Here is a 15,256-nt window from a genome sequence, read left to right as displayed (position 1 = left end):
TGTCACCCCACTTCTGATGTGTCATCCGGTGCAGACTGCAACCAAAAGTCAGTTGTCCTCCCCTGTTTGTGTTAACTACAGGAAACACAACTGTGTAATGCTAATAGAAGTGCAGCAAACAAAATGGTTTTTCCAAAGCATGAAGTCACTTAGTGTCTCACTCATTTTGCTCCAGAATCTTTTTACATCACACAGAAGATCCATATATAATCCAAAGTATTGCAGTAAAATGGTACTGATGACCAGGGCTGGAGTAGCCAGCTAGCATTAAAGAGTTAGCATCATTAAGCATCTGTTGTGCCCCACACAGTGCTTGGGAACGTGTGTGCCTTCACCAACTGAGCTATGGAGACTCCATGAATTTCATAGGGTTTTCTTAGGCAACGAAGACTCAGAGGTAGTTTTGCCAGTTCCTTCCTCTGAAATATAGCCTACAGCACCTGGCATTTGTTGGCGGTCTTCCATCCATGTTCTAACCCAGAACTGACCATCCTTAACTTCCAATATCAGATAGGATCAGATGTCTTTAGAGTATTTAGGCCAACTATTACTTTTTAAACATTCGAACTCCCAGAATTCTTATCCCCACCCTGCCAGCATATCAATTAATCAATGGGTTTAATCAGATACATCAACCGTAAACAGAATTTACCATTAAGAGTTTCAAATATGTAAAACTGTAACAGTGATTATAACAGGATCATAATAAAAGATATTCAGATAAATCTAAAGCAGAAAAGTAACTACAGTAAATAACAAATCTCAATAATTGATTTTGTCTAATTTGATTGGATGGTAATGATACACCCCAGTGATGCACATCCCAGCTTTGCAAATAAGATCGATACCTGTTAAAAATCAATGTTGAATAATATAATTATAAATTAATTTGTAAGAAACTAGGAAATAATTGATTAGATTTAATTTCTTTACTAAACAGGATAGACAACTTTTTATGATAAGGCTTCTGTGCCTTAGTAGCTGGTGCTTTGTTTTTTCCATGCAGGGCAATGAAATTACAGCAACTTCATCACCTGTTCTGCATCTAATATGCTGTAGAAAGAGGGTTATTAGAGAGGTTTGGTTAGGAATAGTGGGCATCTGAGGTCAGAGGCTATTTCCTTGTTCCTAGTTGTTGGGAAATTTCTAAATTTGGTCTCCATCCAGCATGACTACACTTGGCACGCTACTAAAAATGCCACATGTTCCCATCTAAATGCAGACAGAGAAAACAGCATATGAATCACAGTGCTGTGGGCTCAAAAATAGAGTTTTGTAAAACTGTGTTTGCTGCAACCAAAAATATATTCAGGCAATGAGAAGATATGTTACTTGGACCACCAGGTTTTGTTTTATTTTATTTTATTTGAAATACAACTTTATTATGATCTAAACAAAAAGGAATGGGAATGGCAGTAACAAACAAAATTTACCACATGTTCTGCTCAGCTATAATAATAAAGTGGCAAACACACTGCACCACTGAGATGACAGGACAGTTGCCTATAAAACTAGACCTCTGACGCTGGGCTCCAGCTTTACTCTCTCACAAGTCATCATCTTCATCAGGCAGTGCAGTGGTCTGAGCAATCTGTAAATCTTGCTCATATTGTGCTGCCAGTGCTGGATCCATAACAACTTCTGGTGGTGCAAGAGCAGGCATGGCAACAAATTCCAAGTTGGGATCTCCAGTTAGCTTTCTTGCCAGCCACAGAAAAGGCTTCTCAAAGTTGTAGTTACTCTTGGCTGAAATATCATAATACTGCAGCTTCTTCTTCCGGTGAAAAAAACAATAGATTTTGCCTTGACTTTCCTGTCCTTGATATCCACTTTGTTGCCACACAAAACTATGGGGATGTTCTCACACACCCGGACCAGATCTCTATGCCAGTTGGGTACATTCTTGTATGCAACTCTGGATGTTACATCAAACATTATGATGGCACACTGAGCTTGGATGTAATAGCCATCTCTCAGACCTCCAAACTTTTCTTGCTCAGCTGTGTCCCATACATTAAATTTAATTGGATCTCTGTTAGTGTGGAACACCAGAGGATGGACTTCAACACCCAGAGTAGCTACATATTTCTTCTCAAATTCACCCGTCAAGTGGCGCTTAACAAATGTTGTTTTACTGGTACCACCATCACCAACCAAAACAAGCTTAAACTGCACTTGGGGTTCTCCTTGTGGGGTGGCCATGCTGCGTCTTCCCGGTCCTTTTCTTTATTATTTTCCTCCCACCTCCTCGTTTTTCCTCTCTCTCTCTCTGGCGAACTGGGTGGGTGGCTGAAGAAGATGACAGAAGCGCAACAGTTCAAATAGCCCAAAAAGAAGGGGAAGGAGAGGAGAGAGGGAGGGAGGGAAAAGGACTACCAGTTTTAAAATGGCAAGTATGTGCGTTTCACAGAACTTTTCTTCAAAAAGTGTGGTGGGGGAAGGATCCCAACCATTATCATCCAGATAATAATAATAATAATAATAATTTATTTTTATCCCGCTTTTCCAATGATCAAAGCGGCGCACAGATTAGACAATGACATCAATACCAGGAAAGATTCTACAGCAGATCATTAAACAGAGAGTCTATTAACATATAGAAAGCAAAGCCATCATCACAAAAAAAAAATCAACATAGGTATCTGAGAAACAAGTCATGCCAGACTAATCTGATCGCCTTTTTTTGATAAAATTACCAGCTTGGTAGACAAAGGGAATGCAGTGAATATAGCAAATCTCAATTTCAGTAAGGCCTTTGACAAGGTCCCCCATGATATCCTTGCAAAAAGCTTGTAAAATGTGGGCTAGACAAGGCAAATGTTACATGGATTTGCAATTGGTTGACTGGCTGAGCCCAAAGGGTGTTCAGCAATGGTTCCTCTTCATTCAGGAGAGAGGTGACCAGTGGGGTCTCACGGGGTTCTGTCCTGGGGCCAGTGCTATTCAACATCTTTATCAGTGACTTGAATGAAGCAACAGAAGGCATGCTTATCTGCAGATGACACCAAATTAGGAGGAGTAGCTAATACCTCCGAGGACAGGATCAAAATCCAAGAAGACCTTAATAGATTAGAAAGCTGGGCCAAAGCTAACAAAATGAATTTCAACAGGGAGAAATTTTCCGCTTATGGTGGAAAAATGAAATGCATAGATATATGATGGGGGACACCTGGCTTAACAAGTATGTGTGAAAGGGATCTAAGAGTCCTAGTAGACCACAAGTTGAACATGCCTCAACAGTGTGATACAGAAGCTAAAAAGGCCAATGCGATTTTAGGCTGCATCAATAGAAGTATAATGTCTAGATCAGGCCTGCATAACTTGGCAGTAGGTAGGGACCAAAATTAAAATAGATTACACGTCTTCAGGCCGCAGATAGGTTTTAATAAAACATGAATAATGAATAATATTAGGAGAGATTAATTAATACTAATTAATATTTATTAATAATATTAAGTACAATTAATTCATATGAATTGCCTTCTCTTCCTCCTCTGCCTGGCTCTCTCCTCAGGAGAAAGCTGAGCAGCAGGAGAGCCTTTCCTGTCATTCTCCTCTTCCTCAGGCTCCTCCACTGCTTGGTTTTCTCCCGAGGAGAAAGCCAGTGGAGGAGGAGGCAGAGGTCTTCACTGCCTAGCTCTCTCCCAAGGAGAAGGCCAGGTGGCGAAGGAGGAGGATAGGCAAATGCTTGCCCTGCAAGGCTCCTCCTCCACTCAGGAAAAAGCTGGGCAAAGGAGGAGCCTTGCACGGTGAGTGTCTGCTCGTCTTCTTCCACCTGTCCTTCTTAGGAGAAAGCTGAGCAGCAGAGGAGCCTTGTTGTTCAGGTATTCACCCCTCCTCCTCCACTGCCACCACCTGGCCTTCTCCTCGGGACAAAGCAAGGCAGTCAAGGAGGCTTTCACGGCAACCATTTGCCAGTCCTCCTCCGCTGCCACCTGGCATTCTCCTTGGGAGAAAGCCAGGCAGTGGAGAAACCTTACAGGGTGAGTGTTTCCCTGTCCTCCTCTTCCTCCACCACCTGGCCTCCTCCTCAGGAGAAAGCCTGGTGGTGTTGGAGCCTTGCAGAGTGAGCATTCACCCTTCTCCCTCCTCCTCTTATGGCCATCTCCTCAGGAGGAGGCCAAGAGGCGGAGGAGCCTTGAAGTCATTCCATATCCCAGTGGGCCACCCAAAATCCTTTGGTGGGCTATATGTTGTGCAGGCCTGGTCTAGATCAAGGAAAGTAATAGTGCCACTCTATTCTGCCTTGGTCAGGCCTCTCCTAGAATACTGTGTCCAGTTCTGGGCACCACAATTGAAAAAGGATGTTGAGAAACTGGAGCGTGTTCAAAGGAGGGCAACCAAAATGATGAAGGGTCTGGAAACCATGCCCTATGAGGAGAGACTTAGGGAGCTGGGTATGTGTAGCATGAAGAAGAGAAGACTAAGGGGTGATATCATAGCCCTATTTAAGTATTTGAAGGGGTGTCACATTGAGGACGGAGCCAGCTTGTTTTCTGCTGCTCGGAAGACTAGAACACGGAATAATGGATCCAAGCTACAGGAAAAGAGATTCCACTCAATATTAGGAGGAACTTCTTTACAGTAAGAGCTGTTCAACAGTGGAACGCATTCCCTCGGAATGTGGTGGAGTCTCCTTCTTTGCAGGTCTTTAAACAGAGGGTGAATGGCCATCTGTCAGAGATGCTTTGATTGTGAGTTCCTGCATGGCAGGGGTTTGGACTGGATAGCCCTTGTGGTCTCTTCCAACTCTATGATTGCATGATTTTCCTGAACCTAAATGTTTAGAGGTAGGGAAATACATATAGTATATATAGTATGCATATAGGCAACTGTTTACCAAGTAAGGTCATCTGTCTTACAAGTGGAATAAAAAGGCAATTGACACAATCACCTGGGACATTTCCTACCCCTACTATAAATATGCATTTTTAACTTATTTGTTTTGGAAGGTATGTCACATATTTAAACTTCTGTACCATTTAGACAGAAGGCAATACTTTCTGGCCATGAAAACACACACACACACACACAATGTTATGTGGGGATGTATATATATATTCTCTCACATAACATTATAATTATATGCTTGTTAACAAGTCTTATAGCAGAGCCACATATTTCCCTTTAATTAATAATGAATGCAGTATTCATTTTTATAGCCCCAATTGTTTGCTTCCTTACACTGCATGAGGGTAAGACCCATCCTTTGAGGAATCCATTGTATCTGTGTTTCAGCAAGACACAGGCAGCTGGGAAGCAGTGACAAAATCAGAATGCTAGCATGATATAGTTGTTTGAATCCACGCTCAGCCATGGAAACCCACTGGGTGACCTTGGGCAAGTCACATACTCTCAGCCTCAGAGGAAGGCACATGCAACCCCTCCCTGAACAAAACTTGCCCAAAAAATCTTGTGATTGGATTGCCTGAGGTCATAAAGTTGAAGACAACAACAATGTGATCACACCCCTCCTCTGAGGCAGATGATTTGGCAGCTTCTTTTCCTCAAATGTGATTGGCGCACCATGCTGAGCAATCCTGACATATGCTGCCTCCGGAGCATGTCCCACTGGTTCAGTGAGATTTACTCTTCGGTAAGTCTGTTTCTGTTTGCAGCCTCAAATGTTCCCAGTCCAGCTTGACATTGTCTTCATCAAGCATTGGAGCAGCCCTTTACTATAGCTCCTATCATCCATGATTAGCATATTCACATACATGGAGTGCTAGGGCTTGCAGTGCAATGCCTCTGGAAAGCACCAAGCTAGGTAAAACTGGGCTACAGTAGCTGGGAGCAGCAGCATCAATAGGAGGTTGCAGGGGATGTGCAGGCCACCCTAGATGACACCCTAAGGAGAGTGACGCCACTGTCTTTTGGCAGAAATGGGCTTTGGTGTTCGCCTGTGTCCTATTAAAACACTGTAGCTCAGTGAAAGAGATGGTGCGAATGGATAGAGACTCAGTGGGAGAAAAGAGGCCCCAGGTGGTTTTTTTTTAATTTAAAATTTAATTTTTAAAAAATAATTTAAAATTTTCTTTAAAAATATCACCTCTTAACACATTTTCACTTTAACCACATGAAACTATGTGCATAAAAATAGATTTGTTTGTTGTTGTGTGCCTTCAAGTCTTCAAGTAGGGTTTTCTTGGCAGGTTTCTTCAGAGGGGATTTGCCATTGCCTTCCCTGAGGCTTAGACAGTGTGACGTGCCCAAGGGCACCCAGTGGGTTTCAGGACAGAGCAGGGAATTGAATCCCGGTCTCCAATGTCACAGTCCAATGCTCAAACCACCACACTATGCTGGCTTTTCATAAATACATTTAGGTTGTGTGTATGATATTGTAATTTAAAGTTTATTTATAATTTTGCTAGCTGCATGTCACAGCTACTGCCACTACGTTCAGTATGATATACAGGAATTCCAGTTTATGAGTAACAAAAATGTATGAAAACCATTACTAAGGGTTCTGTATGGTGTTGTATAGAACACCCCGTGACAGGTTTACATTTGGGTCACCCTATGTCAGAAACGAATTGAAGGTACACAGAAGGAGATCAGTGGGTTATGTATGACACCATGAGTTACCGCACCAGGTGACGCCAACCCTGGTGATACCACCAGCTGGGAGAGGTTCTTCGGGCTTTCAGGTAGGAGTCCTTCCCAGCCCTGCCTGGACATAACGGGCTGAACCTAGGAACTTTGGTATCCAAAAAAAAACAAAAAAAACCCTAACCATGTGCCTTGCCAGTGAACTGGAGTCTCTCAGGCTAGGATGGTTGGGAAGCAGTTGTTTGTTGTTGTGTGCCTTTGACTTGTCTCTGATTTATGGTGACCCTATCCTGGGGTTTTTTTGGCAAGATTTGTTCAGAGGAGGTTTGCCATTGCCCTCCCCTGAGGCTGAGAGTGTATGACTTGTCCACGTCACCCAGTGGGTTTCCATGGCTGTGCTGGGAATAGAATCCTGGTCTCCAGAGATGTAATCCAATGCTCAAACCCCAATGCCTCGCTGGCTGTCATGGGAAGTGTTCCTCTGGTCCTTCCAAGCTCTAACACACACACACACACTAGGAATTGAGAATTACTGGATAAAATGTCACCTACATAGGAAGTTCTCAATTTCACCTCTAAGGCTGAAGAGCTAAACCATATAAATAACCTGCCCTGGTGAAATAGTTTGTGTGTTGGACTACGACTCTGGAGACCAGAGTTCAAATCCCAGCTCAGCCATGTAATCCCACTGGGCGTCACCTTCTCTCAATCTCAGGGGAAGGCAATAGCAAACCCCCTTCTGAATAGGGTTGCCATAATTTGCTGCCACCAAACCAGGAAGGGGGCATCTCCTTCAGGTTGGCCGACTCAAGCCTTGTAATGAAGGCAGAGGGCTCGCTGTCTTTCCTCCTTCCCCGTATATTTGGGCAGCCTCGGTCCTCCTTTTCCCTGGACGTTTTTCCATTTAAAGTCTTCTGTCCAGGAGGAGTTCCCAAATGACCTCCATTTGGAGCAGGACTAAAGCATGAATTTGTATTTCTGAGTGTTTTTAGCTTTTATTTGTCATGCCCCCCCCCCCCCCCACATTTCATCCTTCTGTCCAGGAAGAATTCCCAAATGACCTCCATTTTGAGCAGGACTAAAGCATGAATTTGTATTTCTATGAGTGTTTTTAGCTTTTATTTGTCATGCCACCCGCCCCCCCACATTTCATCCTTCTGTCCAGGAGGAATTCCCAAATGACCTCCATTTTGAGTTGGACTAAAGCATGAATTTAATATCTCCATGAGTATTTTGAGTTTTAATTTTGTAATGTCCTCCATTTCAACCTTCTGCCCAGGAGGATTTCCAAAATGTCCTCCATTTTGAGCAAGACTAAGAAGCATGAATTTAATATTTCTGTAAGTGTTTCTGGTTTTTCTTTGTTCACGTCCTCCATTTCAGCCTTCTGTCCAGGAGGAATTCCAAAATGTCCTCCATTTTGAGCATGACTAAGAAGCATGAATGTACATTTCTATGAGTGTTTCTGGGGGAGGTTTGGTTGTGTCCTCCATTTTAGCCTTCTGTCCAGGAGGAATTACCAAATGTCTTCCATTTTGAGCAGGACTAAAGCATAAATTTTAGTATTTCTGTGAATGTTTCTCGTTTTTCTGTAGTCATGTCCTCCATTTCAGCCTTCTGTCCAGGAGGAATTCCAAAGTGTCCTCCACTTTGAGCTGGGCTAAAGCATGAATTTAATATTTCTACGAGTGTTTCTGGTTTTTCTTTGGGCATGTCCCCCATTTCAGCCTTCTGTCCAGGAGGAATTCCCAAATGACCTCCATTTTGAGCAGTACTAAAGCATAAATTTAATATTTCTATGAGTGTTTTGGGCTTTTATTTTGTAATGTCTTACATTTCAGCCTTCTTTCCAGGAGGAATTCCTAAATGACCTCCATTCTGAGCAGGACTAAAGCATGAATTTAATAATTCTTTGAGTGTTTCTGGTATTTCTTTGGTTACGTCTTCCATTTCAGCCTTCTGTCCAGAAGGAATTTCAGAAGGCCCTCCATTTTGAGCAGGACTAAGCAGCATGGATTTATATTTGTCTGGGTGTTTTTCAGCTTTTAGTCTGGTCACCCTGTTATTGTGCATAATTCTAGGTTCAAAGCCAGCATGCCGGGGGGGGGGGGGGGCTATTGCTCTGGAGACCAACGTTTGAATCCCTGGGTGACCATGGGCAAGTCACACTCTCTCAGCCTCAGGAGAGGCAAGAGCAAACATCCTCTGAACAAATCTGGTCAAGAAAACCCCATGATAGGGTCATCTTAGGGTCGCCATAAGTCAGAAAAGACTTGAAGGCACACAACGACAACAACAGAAACAACACAACAAAATTATATATGTACGTGGGGAATAAAGCCTTTTTCTAGAAACATATTCAACAGGCCCATGAGTGTTAGTCACAAGCACTGATAGAGTGCTCCTGTCAACATGATATATTGATCCCAGGACTGCCGTGTTTAACAGAGTGATTAGTAAGGTTAATCGATTGAAAGGACTTCTAATTGACTGCCGTTTGCCCCCCAATTAATCAAAAAGCAGGTTCTTAATTTTTTCACAGCAAATACAAGTATTTCACGGGATTTAAAAAAAAATAATTCTAACTAATTAACACTTAAAAGAGGAGAAGCTCTTTTTTCTCTTTCTACAAACCTCCGAAGGAGGAGAGTATGGTGGAGATTCTTTCTTTGAAGGTGTTTAAACAGAGCCTGGATGGCCATCTGCTAGAAGTGCTTTGATTGTGAGTTCCTGCATGGCAGAATGTTTGATCTAGATGGCTCTTGAAGTCTCTCTTTCCATGATTCTATGATTCTACAGAGGACAGATTTCTTGGGGTTCATCTTCTTGTTCTTGTCATGTTCCTTCAGGTCTTTTCCAACCTATGTCAACTGTAAGGGGAACCTTTAATGAAGTTTTCTTGGTAAGATTTGTTCAGAGGAGGTTTGCCATGGCCTTCCCCTGAGGCTAAGGAGTTTATAACACAGGAGGGAAGTGCCCAAATCCCATTGCTAAACAGGGTTTAAACCCGGGAATATCCCGCAAGAGCAGGATTGTTTTCAGATGATGTCGTGTGATTTGAGCATTAATGCGACATTAACCCGTGCATAAAGCTGCAAAATCACGCTGCTTTTTCACTTCGGGAAAACCTCGAAACTAAAAAGTGGGACAATTTTGCCGCTTTCTGCACAGGTTAATATCAAAATTGCCCGGCATGTCTGAAAACAATCCTGCTCTTGCAGAATATTCCCAGGATTTAAACTCCATTTATCCAGAGGATTTGGGCACTTTGCTTCCCATGTGATAAACTAGTGAGAGAGTGTGACACCCCCAAGGGCAGCCAGTGGGTTTCATGGCTGAGCTGGGATGGAATCGAACCCTGGCTCCAGTATTCTAGTTCAACCATCAGAGCACTTTTAGGAAATTCACATCCATACTCTCTTCTCTTTTAGTATTCCTGACCATGAAATCACCCCCATTATTTTCCTACATTTACTGAAATCAGCTTTCTTAAAGTCTAGCATGTGTGTTTGACTAACCTTGGTTTCCCCTTTCTTCTGTATAACAAATTCCAGGAGAACATATACCTAAGGTTCCTGCCACACCCACCGCATTAACCAGGTCATCACTGTTGGTTAAGATCAGATCTAAAATAGCTGTTCCCTTTGTAGCCTCTTCTGCCTTCTGGACAATGAAAATGTCTGCAAGCCAATTTTTTAGACCTTCAGTTTCTGGCAGTGTATCAGGATACAAATATCAGGATAGTTGAAATCTTTCCTTACTACTGCAGCTCTCCTTTCTGAATGAGCGATCATCTGTTTCAGGAAGGCATCATCCAAGTCCCTAGTCTGCCTTGGGAGTCTATAATAGACCCCACAATGGCATCATTGTTGTTTCTCTTCACCTTAATTTTTACCCCAAAGTTTTCAACCTGGATCTCTTCACAGGTATAAATATCCCTGACATATAATGCTACTCTTCCTCCCTTCCTGTTTGGTCTATTTCTCTGAAATAGGTTATACCCCTCTGTTACTACATTCCAATCATGAGGCTTATCCCACAAGGTTTCAGTGATGCCTATTGTATCATATTTGCTTGGCTGTGTAAAGAGTTTGGGTTCATCATGTTTATTTCCCATACTTTGTGCCATAGTATAGAGATATCTATGACCATGTGCCATTCCCTCTAGCTGCCTATTTAAGGTTTTTCTCCTCCTGCTGTTGGGTTCTTGTACTATTTGCCTTGTTCTCTGCATAATAATCAGGCTATTATCTCTAGCACTTGATGAACTCCTGCTTTCAAGAATATCGTATTTTCCGGCGTATAAGACAACTGAGCGTATAAGACGACCCCCAACTTTTCCATTTAAAATATAGAGTTTGGGATATACTCGCCATATAAGACTACCCCTCTTCCAATATGGAGGCCTGGGAATCTGGGAGCAGGCCAGGCGCACGCCAGCTTCAGGGGGCCTCTGTGAAGGCCTGGAAGGTGGGAGGAGGCTGGCGGCAAACACACTGGGCCGCGGGGCTCCCTTGCGGCCTCTGTGGAAGCCTGGGTCTCCTTGGAGGCCTGGGAAGGCGGCAGCAGGCCGGGCACACACCAGCTTCAGTGGGCCTCAGGAGGCCTGGAAGGCAGGAGGAGGCCGGTGGTGAACGCGCCAGGCCGCAGAACAGGCCGCACATGCCGGGCTGTGGGGCTCTGTTGCAGCCTGAGCAAGCAGGGCTTAACCCGGCATATAAAATGACCCCCGACTTTTGACAAGATTTAAAAGGGTTAAATAGTCATCTTATACGCTGGAAAATATGGTACTGTCATCCCTTCTGATCAAGTTTTTCAGACTCTTGGCAAAAAAAGGGGGGGAGGGAGGCCCTGCCAACTGCTGCGAGGTGCAACCCATCCCCTGCCAGATGTCTATTTTCACAAAACTGCACACTATGATCCAAGGAGCCATTCCTGGCAGCACCATCTTCTTACTAACTATTCACTGTTTGGGATATGCTCTGTGTAAAATTCACACAATGTATTTTTGCAAAAAATACAGTATTTTATTTGCAGAAAAATTCTGTTTCCTGTACAGAAAATGCTGTAGTGTGGGGAAATGGCACAAAATTGCATGTGGGAGTTTGTTTACAAAGGGGAAAAAAACATTTTCCCCCCACAGGAAACAACATTTTCTGCTCATAAATATTTTCTGCTCAGAAAATTCTGTTTTCTGCACAAAAATACCACTTCTGAATTTTATGCAGAATAAGTTCTGAACTATGAATGTTCTCATCAATCCAAGATTCTGCTTGTCAGGGTCTCCAGAAACTGATCCAAATTCCAAGGCTGATTTCCTCAGTGATTTCAGCACTTGAATGTTTATGAAAAAAGTCATTTTATTATGAGACAGAGAGAGAAAAAATCCCTGCTGATTTACTGCAGTTCAATTTTAAAAAAAAGGAAAGCCAGCATGGTGTAGTGCTTTTAGCTTTGGATTAGCACTCTGGAGACCACAGTTCAAATCTCTGCTCAGCCTTGGAAACCCACTGAATTACTTTGAGCAAATCACACTCTCTCAGCCTTAGAAGCAAACCCCCTCCAAATAAATCTTTCCAGGAAACCCCCATGATAGGTTCACCTTAGGATTGCAGTAAATTAGAAATGACTTGAAGGCAACAACAACAGCTTCAAACAACAATTAAAAGTTTCTTACCAGAACCTGAACAACTTTCTGAACCTCACCTTTACGCTCCAGTTATATAGTCTTCTTGGTAGAGCCTATTGACCTCACCTTTACGCTCCAGTTATATAGTCTTCCTGGTTGAGCCTTCTGTGTGTCACATAGTTTTGCATTGCAAGTAAATAATCAAATAAACTTATGAACAAACTGATATGATTTTAAAGGGAACTGGTTTGTTTTGTACTGTTGTTTACCGAGACTGTCTCAGTATGGTTAGTGTCTAATTCTATAGCAGAAACAGGATTGCAGCCTGAACATTTTATTACATTTTATGGGGGTTTCACTGATTTCTATTGATGCTATTCCAGAGTTGTACCAGCAGTAGGTGGCGCCAGGTAGCCCCCATTGGCTTGCAGGGCTTCTTCTCTTTGCTTGGTTCTGCTTTTCTCCTTTTGCTGTTTTTATCACATCCCTTTGCCTCCATCATCAAACTAATCTCTCTTCTCCTTGCTTTCCTTCCAACCTGTCAACTATTTCCCCTTCACCACCATACCTTTTGTTTTCTGCCCTGCTGGCTTTCTTTCCTTCCATCTCTCCCGCTCCAAACCTCATTTATTTCAAGCTTTGCTCAGACCCCCCACAGTTTTTCTGTCTCCAGAAAAACATACCTTTTAGCCTGCTGCCATCTCACAGAGCATGGAAGTGCTGGCACCTCTCTGTGTTTGTGTCTAGATGTAGGCTGATCATGAAGCTGCAGTGGGCAGAGGTGGCCATCTCCACAAGAGCCAGTGGATGAAAAGGAGGTTTGTTGTTATTATTGTTACTGATGTCAACTGCTTAAAGTCAGCTTTGACCTATGGCAACCCTATATCATCTGTGTATTATTATTATTATTATTATTATTATTATATTACTTGTATCTCACCTTTCTCCAAATATGGGTACTCAATGTGGTATTGGTTCCATCGCATTTTTATTTCTTCTTAGTCATGTGGTATGTTCCCTTGCTGGTCATAGATCATCTCCACTCTTGGTTTAAATTTCCCTTTGATTTCTCAGATCTTGTTGAAAACAAAGGAGGAGATATCCACCCACTTTGTGAGTTGGCATGACTGAGTGCCAGTATGGTGTAGTGGTTTGAATGTTTGACTAGGACACTGGGAGACCAGGTTTTGAATCCCCACTCAGCCATGGAAACCCATTGGGTGGCCTTGGGCAAGTCGCACTCTCTCACCCCTAGAGGAAGACAATGGCAACCACCACCACCACCCTGAACAAATCTTGCCAAGGAATCCCTTTGATAGGTTCACTTTAGGGTTTCCATAAGTCACAAATGACTTGAAAACACACAGTGAGCAATGATTTGAGAAGGCATGGGAAGATAGGGGCAAGATGGGAAAAGGCTGGTGGCACGCAACGGCACTGCCCTCACCCTGTGCAATGGTGGCTAAACCACTATGTTATTCCCTGATAAATTTCTGACGGGCCTGCTTTAAAAAGAACATTAAAGGGACTTGTCTTTACAATATTTTTTGGGGAGTGAATGAGCCACAAAAAGAAAACTGCAATATAAATGGAGACATCCTGGATCACAGAGGAAGTACATTTTAGTATTGCTAACAGAATTCAAATTTTTTCTCCTAGACTCTGGAATGCATTGTTCCCAGTGTCACATGGCCAGAAGGAAGATGGGTCTGCCTGCATAGATATCCCTCCACACCATATCAACAAGAACAACAGCACAGCAACATTTTGACAAAATACAGGCTTATGACTAACATTGTCATATTTTATTTATTTATTTGTTTGTTTGTTTATTTATTTATTTATTTATTTATTTTCTTGTATGAGTTTAAACACCTTTGCATGATGCAGAAGCCAGTGGATCTTCAAAAGCTGGCATAATGTATTTTGTGCATTTTGGCAGGCTGAATAAAGGTATAAGTGTTTTGTGGATTAGGGATGTTATTGTACAATATAAAGAATGCATACAAATAATGTATCTACAAGATAGTTTTAAGCAGGAATTTATTTGACTCTGGAGCTAGCAGTAGGTTGGGAATATTTTCTAAGTCTGTACTTTCCCCCCCTTAAAAGTGACTGCATTTTGAACTTCAGTACAAAACTGGAATTTTGAGCAGATTTGCCTAGGAAGAGCTTCTCTATTTTATTAGATACAAGATAAAATTTGGCTCAGGATGGAAGCTGGCAAGTACTGACATGACAATCCCATTGCTGATGCCCAGAACATGCCCTGCCCTGTATGCTATAAATTCCAGTGTGTTGTCTCCTGTTGATTTATGGTGACCCCATGAATTTCATAGTGTTTTCATAGGCAAGGAATCCTTAGAGATGGTTTTGCCAGTTCCTCCCTCCGAAATATAGCCTACAGCACCTGGAAATTGGTGGCAGTCTCCCATCCCAGTACTGACCAGGGCTGACCCTGCTTAACTTCCAAGATCAGACAGGAGCTGATGCCTGTAGGGTATACAAAACAGAAAGAAAGCTCTTTAACCATAGAGCCCTTCCCAGGTGGTTAAGGTCATCTAGCCTAGAGCTTCATTGTGAATGCAATTAAACTGCCCGAGGCCTGCCATGCTCTCTGGGAAATTTGCTGCCTGTCATATCTCATTGCTCATTCAACAAAGCATTTCCTCTGTGGCTGTGTAGTGGTGGAGCTAATATAAATCTTTGCTCCAGTGGATGTCACCTGATAAATGCAGTGCTCTGCCCCTGTTGGGTGCTGCCAACTGGGCCCATGCTAAGGAAATGCCAAATAGTAGACTAGCTGATGGAAGTAAAAGGCTGCTTCCTTATCCTCAGCTTCTCTTGGCATCCCCTTGATTTGTTGCCTCTAATATAATAAAGCCCTGATGTTAGCAAATCTGGGCTATTTTGCTGACTTTTTTTCTGCTGCTGTAAATGCACCACACTGGTGGCCTCTGTCCATTTCTGCTAGTTAAATCTTTGATGAAGATATCTTCTCTCTGTCAGCTCCTCCTCTGTCTGCTTCCCCTGATGCACAAATATTCTAATGAATGAGTTAGCTTTCTTCTCTGGCAA

General features: G+C 42.7%; 1 protein-coding gene and 1 pseudogene across 1 annotated transcript in view; one reads left to right on the top strand and one right to left on the bottom strand.

Moving 5' to 3' along the window:
* Positions 1–13,970, top strand: part of IVD (isovaleryl-CoA dehydrogenase) — an 84,906-nt gene extending 70,936 nt beyond the window's left edge. The window contains exon 12 of the mRNA XM_089521952.1: positions 13,838–13,970. Coding sequence (XP_089378078.1) covers positions 13,838–13,899 — 62 coding nt within the window. The 3' untranslated portion in view covers positions 13,900–13,970. The remainder of the gene's footprint in view (positions 1–13,837) is intronic.
* Positions 1,440–2,239, bottom strand: LOC149314824 (GTP-binding nuclear protein Ran pseudogene; annotated as a pseudogene).
* Positions 13,971–15,256: the final 1,286 nt, after the last annotated feature.

The sequence above is a fragment of the Sceloporus occidentalis genome, unplaced genomic scaffold (assembly GCF_023333645.1).
Source record: "Sceloporus occidentalis isolate IW3139 unplaced genomic scaffold, rSceOcc1.0.p SCAF_4, whole genome shotgun sequence".
Classification (NCBI taxonomy): domain Eukaryota; kingdom Metazoa; phylum Chordata; class Lepidosauria; order Squamata; family Phrynosomatidae; genus Sceloporus; species Sceloporus occidentalis.
Note: the sequence above shows the minus strand (reverse complement) of the source record. Positions and strands in the feature narration are given on the sequence as shown.